Source organism: Camelus dromedarius, chromosome 5, assembly GCF_036321535.1.
Source record: "Camelus dromedarius isolate mCamDro1 chromosome 5, mCamDro1.pat, whole genome shotgun sequence".
NCBI classification, from domain to species: domain Eukaryota; kingdom Metazoa; phylum Chordata; class Mammalia; order Artiodactyla; family Camelidae; genus Camelus; species Camelus dromedarius.
In genome coordinates this window covers 29,136,084-29,149,562 of record NC_087440.1, presented here as the reverse complement: position 1 = coordinate 29,149,562, position 13,479 = coordinate 29,136,084, and the positions used below count along the sequence as shown (strand labels likewise).

Sequence of the window (13,479 nt, the reverse complement as noted above, 5' to 3'; positions counted from 1 at the left end):
ATGTATTTTGTACACTGTTATTTTAGAAATAGACTCTGATCTTTACATTATGCAAAATTTGCCTATAATCCATTTTTTCAACAGTTTATTCAAAGCATTTCTTGATTCACTTTACAAAGGTATCTACAATTCCAAAAGTATTTAAGGGACTTATTTCCTAGAGGAGGGTACCCCACTCAGATCTCAGCTTATTTAACATGATCGTTCTTAAGCTAGGCTGCTTAGGACAAAGAAGATGATTGACATCCTTCAGTTAAAGTCTGGTGATCAAGGAACATACTGGAAAAATCACTTGTCTGCTTTTCTATGACTGATTTAAGGGGCATCAATTGTGGTAACTCAGCTCAATTTTAACCACTGCATGGTAATTAAAGCTGCTCAATAAAATGATAAATGACAAGAAGTGAGACTTTCTTATTATCGGTCAAAGTATTTTTCCTATATTTTCTCAACAAATTCTAAGCTATCTTCTTTTTTATAAAATCTAAAGCATTATTATTGTCTTGTTAACAAATCTAGATTTTAATTTCACAACTTTATCTTTTTTGTTTTACTATGATTCTTTAAAATTTTACCTTCAGATTCAGTGATGGAGTAAAAATACCTAACAGAGCCAAGAAACTGGGACAATAACTTTTAAATTAAAAAAAAAAAAAAAAAAAAAAAGGTTGTGTATTTCCTCAAGGGAAAGCTTGTGAGACTATAAGAGTTAGTCTCGGTACCCAAAGTTCAGGCTGGCTATTTCCAGATTGCTTCACCTGCCTCTGGTCATTTTCATAAATGGCTCTTAATTAACCAAATGATTTACTAAGTAGGAAAATTTACATAGATTTTATTCTATTGGAAATTTTATGCTTCAAGGGAAAGTGCAAATAAAAGAAAAATCTGCACTCTTCTTTGCCCTGAAAATTGCTGTAGTCTCACAGTTATGAAGGAGGTAGGTGGAATGATATAAGTGAAATATATTAGCAGAACTAATCAAACTGTAGTATTAACAATGAGATACTTCTATTAGTAATAACTCATTGTGCAGAATTCACTGTGTGTGTATTTTCAGGAAAAATGGATCATGAAGTTGACTTAAATACTTAGAAGAATTAGTATGAATGTAAACAAGGATAGCCCTTGTTATGATATACAACTTAAGTGTTATACAAGTCTTGTAAGTGTAAATTCCTTCTCCTGAATCTTCTGGGCTAATTTATTCTTTCCCCTCTATTTGAAGGTTCTTTCCCCATATTTCTCCAAATCCAGTGTTCTCTTATCTATCTACTTCCCTCCTTCCTGCAACCCCAATAAAACCTAGTTTTGGACTTTTCTTTCACATAAAGGTACAAATCCTAATCTTAAGAGTTTGGGGATTTTTTTTTTTTTTTTTTGACAGCTTCTGATCCAATGAACTCATTTTAAAAACAGGAAAACAAAGGCTCAGAGATTTTGAATGACTGAACAAAGTTTACACAGTGAATTTGTGCTAGAACCCCCAAGTCTCCTGACTTCAATTTCAGTAAAATTTGTAAAGATTTAAAGTGTTTTTCTTTAAAAAGGGATAAAATATGTATAAAACAAACATTTAACAACAGTCTTGTTAAGTTTTGTTAAATGCTGACTTTCTAAGCTTAATCAAGTGTGCACAGAGAAGGATTTTCTTGTTCAACTGAAGCTGGCCCTTCGTGGTTTCTACAACCAATGTGTAAGATTCTGGAGAACTTCTTTAATAAATCTAAACTAATGCTTAACTTAGAAGCAATATATAATACTTCTAAAATTTATTAAATCATTTTTGAAGAGTTAGAGATGAGCTTTGAAAGAATTACAGTGGTGAAGGGTCACATATTATCACTGTCTCCTCAGCAGCATATACTTAGGAAATGAGATGTCTTAACTAAGTGAGCAAGAAATTCCTTCTGTTGAAGAATAGCATATCCGAATTCTTACTTGTTACCATGATAGAAAATATTTTTGCTGCAAATAAGAATCCTTTGGTAAACCATAATCCTTGTTATATAACCTATAGAGCTATAACTATCAAGTTTGTCCTTCTCTCTCAGTGAAATGAAATGGTTTCATACCAGTAAAAATCCAAGGTCAATTCTAAATTACATTCCTTGAATCTAAAGAAACATTCCAACTAACTAATCACATTAGAAGTGATTTCACAATAGGAATGCCATCGTCTTTACTGTCATTGAATAGTATGATTATATTTATCACTGTGCTAAGCAGAAGAGAACTAAAGTGAATGTTTCTGACTTGTTTTACTATTAGACTTGTCTTTATACTTGGAAATAAAATTAAAATTGCTAAATATTTACAGAACTTTGAAAACAGTAACATGGAGCTTTAGTGGATAGGGCTAAGGAATGGATAAAGAAGAGAAAAATGTAATTTCCAAGGGCCATGGAATAACTGATTAAGGAAATAGTGACAAAATAGTAATACTACTCCCCCAAGAAATTTGATGAGTAACCATCCCCTCATGTCTTTCAGGGAACCATTGATTTCCACTCCTCTGTTTTACATCTTCCTTGCCTGTTAACTCCTACACCTCATCCTGCAAGTATTTTCATGGCCATGCTTCTCCTTCAGGCTACCATTCCATTCACTTACTGCAAAACTTCTAGACAGTATTTATTTGCTCTACCCAATACACAAGTGAAATGGCTTTCCCAACTTATGACCATCACTTTTCAGGCTCTTACTTAGCAGATAGCAACTTACAAAAATACCCCAACAATAACTCTACGTGACATTATTATTATCCTTTACTTCCTTCCAAATTTACTTCTGCTCCTAAAAGTGATCTGTATATTACATATTGCTGTACTAGTTCTTATCATAATTATTATTATAATTAAAGCTATTACCATACTCAGAATTACTCAGAATAAAAACACTGGCATCATCTTTTTTATCTCCCACATCCTGTCCACATGTTCTATTATCACTATCTTAATAATGACTATTATGTATTAACTATTTACCATTTGTTAGAAATGTATTAAATAATCACTCAGTATTCTTCAATACTTCTTCACTTCTACAAAATAAAACACAAATCCTTTAGTAGGCATTCCAGAATCCTTTTTCAATTTCATCTCCCATTAAATCCCTTTCTTTCAGCAAACATTTTCCTCACTTTTTGTCATTCCCTTTCTTTTATCCTCTTTCCCTCATTTTTAAATCTAATTTTTGTTATTTTATTTCTATTTTTCATTTTACTTTGGATTAAGTCTTTCTCCTCTAAATATCTTTATATTGCCAAATGTTAAGTATAAATTCTATCCACTACAAGTTCTTATAAATCCTTGTTTCTCTTTTAGAGTCCTCATAAATTTAAACTTCCCCTAAAGCTGAATCACTTCATTAGTCTTAGTTTTCATGTTTCTATCCAAGCTTCTGAGAGATGATGAAAATTATTTTGGAATTGTGTCCCTCCCTCAAAACTCACAGAGTTTTGGACTAGTGGGAATTTTGTAAAATTTGACCCAGTACACTCATTTTAAAGACAGGGTAACAGAGGGATACAGGCAACTGAAATCTTGCTATTATTGTCATTTCTAGAATACAAGTAACAATTTAAATAATTATTGAGGAACTAGGATTTCTCTATGAACTAGATGATAAATGTTACTACCAATTATCTAAGTATGTTGTGCAATTACTAAATATAAAAACTGCAAAATACCTTAATTTGCTACTTCATTTGCAATTCATAATAACTGTAAGAAGTGAATATAATTAGTATTCACATTCACAAAAACGGTAAAATAAGTTTTAAAGAGGATGAATTCAAGGATAGACTACATACAAAACGGAAACACTGCAATTGCCTCACACAGCAAAATTGTGAATGAGGATTAGTTTTAGTTTGACAGAAAGAAGGTTTCTAATAACCATACACACAATTAGTTTGACAATCTACTAGGCCCCTAAAAATACTTTCTCAAAAATGTGTGTCATAATAAGCCTATGTAAATATGGAGTTCAGGGATAAAGGACATAAAAGCAAGGCAGACTTACTGTCGCAGAAAGGGTAACATGAACAAAGGTATTTTATTAGGAATAAGCCTGACATAATTGGAAACACTGAGAAGACATGGATAACTGGACTATAAAGCAGATCCAGAGGAATATGAGATAAAATAGTGGGTTCAGATTGCGTGCATTTTGAAAGCCTTTATGTAACAAACCATAGAAGGTCATTCAAGTGTGAGCAGAATGACACGAAAGGAGGAATTTGAATATAATAATACTGACTTTCCTCTCACTCCCTTTTCCAAGGTAACTACAGAGGCTATTTCCTGGAATGAATCAATGAGTGAAACAAATCACACCATGGTGACTGAGTTCATTTTCCTGGGACTATCCAATTCTCAGGAACTCCAGATTTTCCTATTTGTGTTCTTTCTTGTGTTCTATGTAGGAATTGTGTTTGGAAACCTTCTTATTGTCATAACTGTGGCTTCTGACTCCCACCTTCAATCACCCATGTACTTCCTGCTGGCCAACCTCTCACTCATTGATCTGTGTCTGTCCTCAGTCACAGCCCCCAAGATGATTGCTGACTTTTTCAGTAAATGCAAAGTTATCTCTTTCAAGGGCTGCTTTGCTCAGATATTTCTCCTTCATTTCTTTGGTGGGAGTGAGCTGGTGATCCTTATAGCCATGGCCTTTGACAGATATGTCGCAATCTGTAAACCCCTTCGCTACACTACAATTATGCGTGGCAATGTATGTGTTGGCATTGTGGCTGTTGCATGGGGAACTGGCTTCCTCCACTCAGTGAGCCAGTTGGCCTTTGCTGTGAACTTACCTTTCTGTGGTCCCAATGAGGTGGATAGCTTTCATTGTGACCTGCCTAGGGTCATCAAACTCGCCTGTACAGACACCTATAGGTTAGATATCATGGTCATTGCTAACAGTGGTGTGCTCACTGTGTGTTCCTTTGTTCTCCTAATCATCTCATACACTGTCATCCTCATGACCATCCAGTATCTCCCTTCTGAGAGGTCATCCAAGGCTATGTCCACTCTGACTGCTCACATCACAGTAGTTCTTTTGTTCTTTGGACCATGTATCTTCATTTATGCCTGGCCATTTCCTATCAAATCATTAGATAAATTCCTTGCTGTGTTTTATTCTGTGGTCACTCCTCTTTTGAACCCAATTATATACACACTAAGGAACAAAGACATGAAGACTGCCATGAGACGACTGAGAAAATGGAATATGAATTCTAGGATAAAGTCTTAGACCTCCTACAACTGTGTGACTAATCAGAGATAATGACATAGCATAAAGTTGATAAGCTACTTAATAAATCTCATGCAAACTAGAACTTCCATTATCATATCCCTTAGCAATTGTCAAAGAACATTCACATACACAGCCTTAATTTTTCCTTTGACAATCTTGTTATATTTCTGAATACAGATATTAAGTTAATATTAGACTTTGAAAATACTATCTCACTAATTCTTAGAACAATCAAAGGCATAGATATGTTAGTATTTGTACACTTCTGTGCCTTCCTGAATGGTCTTAGGGTAATAGAGGGAAGGACAGAAGCTAAGTTGACTTACAGTATTTTTAAAATTTCTACTTGCCTCATTTTCCGTAAAAACATCAAGTAAGCAATTGCCATACACCTAACTCAAAAAATATGCTTAGTTATAAGGATATATATAAGTCAACTTTTAAAAGTTCTAAAAGCACAAAAGTTAAATAGCACATTTTTGTGGCATGTTTTCAGGATTCAATAAATATTAGGTACTATTATTATAATAAATCCTATATATCAACAAGCCAAAACTCATCAACCTTTATCTTATCCCAATAGTCATGAGGGACTTGATACATTCCAATCTTAACAGATGCTCTTTTGGGGGCACTGTAGTTGTAAGTGGAAGTGTGTATATTTATGTGCAGGCGTGCACTCATGCACATGTACTCTGCCATTCCAGGAAGACAAGCCAAAAATTCAACATAGAAGGAGAGGAAAATATAGATTGGAAGAAAAGCTTAACAGGTGATTCTGATAAATAGCTCCTCTCTCCAGAAAGAATCACTGAACCAGGCTAAAACTGAAGATTAAATATTTTAAGTAAAAAAGAAATATAATTTTTTAAAGTGTGGCTTAAAGTAATAAACAGGATCAGATGATAAGAGAACTAAAATTACATTTACCTCAGAAAAAAAAGAGAATAGAAACTCCATAAGTGGGTTAAAAACACATAAAAAATTAGTATAGGATAATGACAGTATCTCAAGTCAGTGGAGAAAGGACCTATTAATGTGATGGTGGAATAACTGAATAGCAATATGGAAAAAGATATATTGGGTCTATTCTTCACGCTATATGCCAAGAAAATTTCTAAATGAGCGAAAGCATAAGTATTTTTAAACTATACAACTATTAGATTATGAGAAAATATAAGTATCTTTGTAATCTATGAATATGATAAAGACTGATAATATTGACAGCATAAGAGTAATATTGTAAATGCATGAGAAAAGATAAATGAGATTCTAGGAGAAAGCATTGAAACCTCAATCACAAAGAATAGAGCTACGGTTTTAAAGAACTTCTAACAAAAAACACCAAGAAACATAGAAAGATTGGCAGAAATCATGAATTTATGGTTCATACATAAGAAGATATAAATGAACCTTAAGTTACGTGAAAAATGTTTAATGTGTCATGTTAAGATTATATGCAGAGTAAAATTAAACTGAAATGTGAGTTTTTACATATAACACAAATATCTGATATCAGTAGTTAATAAAACAAACTATTGTTTAAGCTGTACAGAAGAAGAGGACTCATACATATTGTTTATGAGAATACAAACTAGTATAACCTCTCGGCAAGATAATATCTACAAATATTACTACGTTACTAACTTTTTACCCTGGAATCCTAATTATACTGTAAAGATACATTTGCAAAATATAAAATAACCAATGCACAAAGTTACTTGCTGAAGCATTATTTTTAATAGCAAAAGAATAGAAAATACTCAAATGACAATCAATAAGAACTGCATAAATTATATGTATAAATTATACACAATGGAACTTTAAGCAACTATAAAAATGAATGAAGAATATCTCTAATTACCATTCTGGGTGAATCAATTAGGCATATGTTAAGTGAAAACAGTAAGGTGGAAAAAATGTCTCTAGTATGCTAATTTTTTGTTAAAAGAGGGATACATATATTAGCTTTATATGTATATATAATTATAAATATGTATTTTATAATTACTTATATATTTTAAATAATAAACAAATTTTAAAAGTTAAAAACGTTTTATGGAGTGAGAATGAAACAAGATTAAAAAAGGAATAAAAGCTAGACTATTCTAAATGTCTTATTTTGTAGTTTTGACTTTGAAATCATGTTAATGCTTTTACATTAATTTAAAATAAATTAAATAAAAAATAGTAATCTGTAAAATGTAATTCAAACAGAAACAAGTGATTTAATGGTATTTCTATGTGTGTGTCTGTAAATTGTCTAAAATAAGAAAATAAGGAGATTCTTTTCTAAGCACAACTCAAAATTTAATTTTTCACTTAGTTAATTGTGATGGTTAATTTTATGTGGCAACTTGGCTAGGCCACAGTAGCTAGAAATTTTCTCAAATACCAAACTAAACGTGAAGGTATTTTTTTAAATGAGAGTAACATTTAAATTAATAAGCACTGAGTAAAGCAGACTCCCCTCTGTAATGTGGGTTGGCTTATCCAATCAGTTGAAGGCCTTCACAGAAAAAATACTGACACCTCTTGAGGAACAGAGAATTCTGCCTCCAGGGTGCCTCTGGACTCAAGCTGCAACATCAACTCTTCCCTGGGTCTCCAGCCTGCCAAATTTTGCACTTGCAAGTCTCCACAACTGTGTGAGAACAATTCCTTAAAATACACACACACACACACACACACACACCCCTTATTGGTCTGTTTCTATGGAGAACCTAGACTAACACATAAATTTACTACATTTTTTTCTATTTTCCATTTCATTGGTTTCTTCTCTTATCTGTAGCATTTCTTTCCTTCTGTTTATTTCAACTTGATTTGCTTGTCTTTCTAGCTTAAGTAAGACATTTAGGTAATTTATTTTACTTTTTTTTCTTTTTCTAATCAGAATATTAATTCAAAACATTTCTAAGCTATTCTTTAGCTGCATAACATATTTTAACATATTGTCATCTTATTAAAATTAAGTTCAAAATACTTTCCAATCTCCCTTGTAAGTTCATCCTTGAAAGTATTCATAAATACTATGTTTAATTTTAATATACATGGGCTTTTCTAAATACTGAAGTTACCATTCTACTATATTTTGGCTACTATTTCTAATAAGATATCAACTACTATGCTTATCTTTTGTGTCATACAAGTAATGAGTTATTTTTCTCTTGCTCCTTTTCAGAAATTCTCTTCATTTTTGGTATTCAACAATTTGACTAGGACATGCTTAGGTGTGGTTATCTTTATATACATATTTGCCCACTTGGATTTCATTGAGGTGTCTGGATATGTAAGTCATTTTATTTACACAAGATTTGAGAGATTTTAATGCATTAACTCAGCAAATAATTTTTTGGCCCCATTCTCTCCATTTTCTTTCAGAGATTTTAATTATACATATGTCAGACTGCTTGATATTGTCCCATAGACCACTTCAGCTCACTTCATATTTTTTAATCTTCTTTACTTTTTCCGATGAGATCATTTCTATTGCTTTATTTTACATTAATTTACTTTTATCCAATATTCGATTCGCTATTTAGCCTCACTAGAATTTCTATTAAGTTCTTTCTTTTGATTTCCATTTCTCTATTTCTCATCTGTTTATTCATTATTACTATAGAATTCTTTAAGTCCTTGGGTATATTTATAATAGATGCTGTAATATCCTTGACCCCTAATTCCAACATTTGGATCATCTTGATGTCAGTTCCTATTGATCATTGTTTCTTTTAATTAGACTTCACATTTCTCTATTTATTTCTATGTCTATTTTTTTCATATGAGCTAGGTAGGCATTGTGAATAATGCATTGTACAGAGTCTAGATTTCATTATCTTCCTATGAAGAGTACTGATTCTTGTTCTAGGACGCAGTTAATGCAGGTCATCTTATGTTCCAATTTATGTCTGCCTTGCTCAAACTGCTCAACATTTTTAACCTATCAACTTTTACTTTACAAAGCCTACCCTACTTATGTGCAGTTTTATGGAAGTGCCAAAGATCTGAGTAAAGATTATAAACAAAATTTAGGACTACCATTACTGAAGCTCCCTCATTTATTGAATGTCACCCCTCATTTTTCAGCCATTCTTGCAGTCCCCAAATTCATCCTCTGATTCTGCAGGTCTTTAAGAATTTAATTTTCTCCTTGACTTTTAGTTAACATATGCTGCATAAATAAGAGTTTTTCCCTCAGGCAAAAATCTATATAAAGAAAATCTGTATTTTCTCTCAAGATCTGACTTATACCCAGTTTCTGCCTGCTCTGAGTTACTTTCCAGTTTCTTCAAATAGTTGCTTTTTGTATTTTGTCCAAACTTAATAGTTAATATCTGTGGAAACTTTAACACCAGCTACTCTTCCATTACTCACAGTTAAATTCCCCCAAGATGTTTATCTTGAGATATGCTAAACTAGTTAAATATAAATATTACCATTAATCATTTAACAAACTAACATAAAATTCTTAAGATAAGTAGTTTCTGCAAAATAATAAAGTTGGACCCCATTCTCTACACTATACACAAAAATTCACTCAGAGTAGATAACAGACATAAATATAAGTACTAAAACTACAAAATACTGAGGAAGAAAATAGCAGTAAATTTTATGAATTTGGATTATGCAGGGCCTTATTATGCAGGGCCTTCCTAGATGTAACACCAGAAGTATAAGCTAATAAAAAAATAATAAAATTGGACTTAATCACAATTCAATTTTTTTTCTTCAAGGGACACCATCAAGAAAAGAAAAAGACAACATACAGAATGGAAAAATATCTGCTATTTATATATTGATAAGAATATCTTATCAAAATATATAAAGAACTCTGGCGAATCAATAATGAAAAGACTTTCATCTTTGTTTCACCTAACTCAGAAATCACTCAAGGTGAAAGACAGGCAGGCATTGTTCAAAAACAATGTAAGGCAAATGAAAAAACCACAGCCATCTGGGACAAAAGGTTATAACTGAGACCAACTCTACGGCCCTGAAAGCCTGGAAGAAAAAACTGGGAGACAGTTTTTTTTTTTTTTTTTTTTGAGGAAATGAACATATTTAAAACCACTCATTTACACTGGGGAATTAAGAAAGCTATATTCATGTATAGGGCAGAACACATACTCAGAAAATGCCTGAGAAGACCCTAAGCTTCCAGCTCTGGCTGCTTTCTCATGTAAGGAGAAAGTGAAGACTAAGGTAGAGTTTTATATAACCTAAGTGTTGAAGGAATGCCCCAGCACACAACCAACCAGCAAAGACTGGAAGAACTTGTTAGTTTTCGTTTTTCTTTCCTTTCTTATTTTCCTTTACCTGTCTTTTTTTCTTCTTCTTCTTCTTCTTGGCTATTGGTTTTTTAAAAAAAAATTCTTTTTCAAATCACTAACTCAAGACATGTTAAAGGAATAGAGACTTCAGAGAACAAACATAACAAAGAATAAAGAAATTACAAAAATAAATCTAGAAGTCACTAAACAACGGCAAAAAAAAAAAAAAAAAGAATCCAGCTATATCCCACAGCAATTAACAGAAATAAACCCTGAGGAGGGGAAAGAATCTGATTTCCAAAGTTACCATATTATAAAATCCAAAATATTCAGTTTTTTTAAAATTAAGAAGCATGCAAATAAAAAAGAAAGTATGTCCCATTCATGGAGAAATAAACAGAAACTATCTCTGAGAAAGCACAGACATTGGACTTACTAGGTAAAAACCTTAAATAAACTGTTTTAAAGCTCAAAGAGCTAAAGAAAACCAAGAGAACAACAGATGAACAAATAAAGAATATCAATAAAGATATCAAAATTATAAAAGGAGTTTAAAAGTACAATAACTGAAACAAAAGGTACTAGGACAACTGGATAGCCAACTGGGAAAAAATTAAGTTGAACTTATACCTCACACCACATACAAAATTTAATTCAAACTGTATCAATGAGTGAAAAACAAGAGCTAGAACTATAACACTCTAAGAAAAAAGAAAAAAATTCATGGCCCTCTACAGGCAATGAGTTCTTAAATATGACACCAAAAGCACACACACACAAAAAGAAATTTGACTTCATTAAAATTATAAAATTTTGTGGCACAAGGGACATTATCAAGTAAATAAAAACACAACATTGAGAAGAGAAGAAATACTGAAAAGTATATTTCTGGTAAGGGTTTAGTATCCAGAATATATAAAGAAAAATTTCAGTGCAGCAACAAAAATACAAAAAAATTAGAAATGCACAAATGACTTGAATAGGCATTGTCCACAAAAAAAAAAAGAAGATACACAAATTACCAAGAAGCACATGAAAAGATGTCCAACATCATTAGTTATTATGCACATCAAAATCACAAGATAACACTTTACACTCACCGTGAAACCAAAAAAAAAAAAAAAAAAAAAAAAAAGAATGAGAGTGGGGACAAAATAGCCAGAAAATAGTAAAGATGTGGAGAAACTGAAACCCTGATACACCACTCATGAGGATGTAAAGTGGTTTAATCACTTTGAAAAACATTTTTTACATTTCCTCAAAATGTTAAAAACAGAGTTAGGAGGTGAGCCAGCAGTTCCACTCCAAGGAATATGCCTACAAGAATTCAAAACAAAAAATTAAATATACATGTTCATAGCAGAACTATTAAGAATAGCCAAAAGACAGATAAACAAACTTTGGGGTACCCATATACTGGAACATTATTCAACCAAAAAAAGGAATAAAGTACTGATAAATACTGCATGTGGATGACCTCTACTACATGTTTAGTAGAACCTACTACATGTGGATGAGTGAAAGAAGCCAGATGTAAAAATAACATACTGATGGTAGGTGGCCAAGATGGCAGAGTAGGAAGACCCTGAGCTCACCTCCTCCCATGGACACAACAAAATTATAACTATTTACAGATAAGCTATTAATGAGAATAAGGCAACAACTAGAAGAAAATATTTTTCACATCTACAGATATAAAGACTAACCCACAACAAGATGGGTGGGAGGTACAGAGACACAGCAGAATTAAGACTCACATCCCCAGGTAAGTGGCCCACAAATGGAAGGACAATCACAACTTCAGAGTTTCTCCCCAAGAAATAACAGATCTGAGTCTCACATCAGACTCCCAGCCAGGGATCCTACACTGGAAAGATGAGCCCCCGAAATATCATGCTGTGAAAGCTGGCAGGGCTGGCATATAAGAGAGCCAGAGGACTGCAGGAAATAGAGACTGTCAGCTTTTTCAGCAGAAACTTTGCAGTTCAGGAGAGAATGGCATGATATATTTAAAGTGATGAAAGGAAAAACCTACAACTAAGAAGATCCTATATAGCCAGTCTATCATCCAGATTTGAAGAACAGTTAAAGAATTTTACAGACCAGCTAAAGCTAATGGAGTTCAGTACCACTAAATTGGCTTTACAAGAAGTGTTAAAGGGAATTCTTTAAGTGAAAAAGACCACAACTAGAAATATAAAAATTACAGCAGGAAAAATCTCATCGGTAAATGTAAATACACAGAAAAGATGTAAAATATGATGTCAAAAACACTAAACAGGGGAGGGAGTAAAAATGTAGAGTTGCTAGAACTCACTTAAACTTAAGAGGTCAGGAACTTAAAGCATGTATATTACTGTATATACAGTTTGTGGTAACAACAATCCAAAAATCTGTGATAGGTATACACATTAAAAAAAAAGAGAGAGAATCTAAATATGAGATTAAAGATAGTCATCAAATCACAGGAGAATAGAGCAAAAAAAGAAAAGAACATAAAAGAACTACAAAAACAATTAACAAAATGTCAATAAGCACATAGCTATCAATAATTAACTGTATACGGACTAGATGCTCCAATTAAAAGGCAGTGGCTGAATGTATAAAAAACAAGACCCATGTATAAAACCAAAAGCCTTCACCAAAAAGCTGTTAGATCTAATAAATAAATTCAGTAATGTTGCACGACATAAAGTTCATATACAGAAATTTGTTACTTTCTATTCACTAATAATCAACTATCAGAAAGAGAAAGCAAGAAAACAATCCCATTTAAAACTGCATCAAAAAGAATAAAATATCTAGGACTAAACTTAACCAAGGAGGTGAAAGACCTATGCTCGGAAAACTATAAAACACTGATGAAGGACACTGATACAAAGAAATGGAAAGATATTCAGTGCTTCTGGACTGGAAGAATTAGTACTGCTAAAATGTCCATACTACC

General features: G+C 32.4%; 1 protein-coding gene across 1 annotated transcript; it reads left to right on the top strand.

Moving 5' to 3' along the window:
* Positions 1-4,159: 4,159 nt before the first annotated feature.
* LOC105090015 (olfactory receptor 4F4) lies at positions 4,160-13,138 on the top strand. The gene is made up of 2 exons (XM_010981208.3): positions 4,160-5,216; positions 13,108-13,138. Exons 1-2 carry the CDS (start codon positions 4,222-4,224, stop codon positions 13,136-13,138), a joined length of 1,026 nt encoding a protein of 341 aa, XP_010979510.3. The 5' UTR covers positions 4,160-4,221.
* The last annotated feature ends 341 nt before the right edge of the window (positions 13,139-13,479 follow it).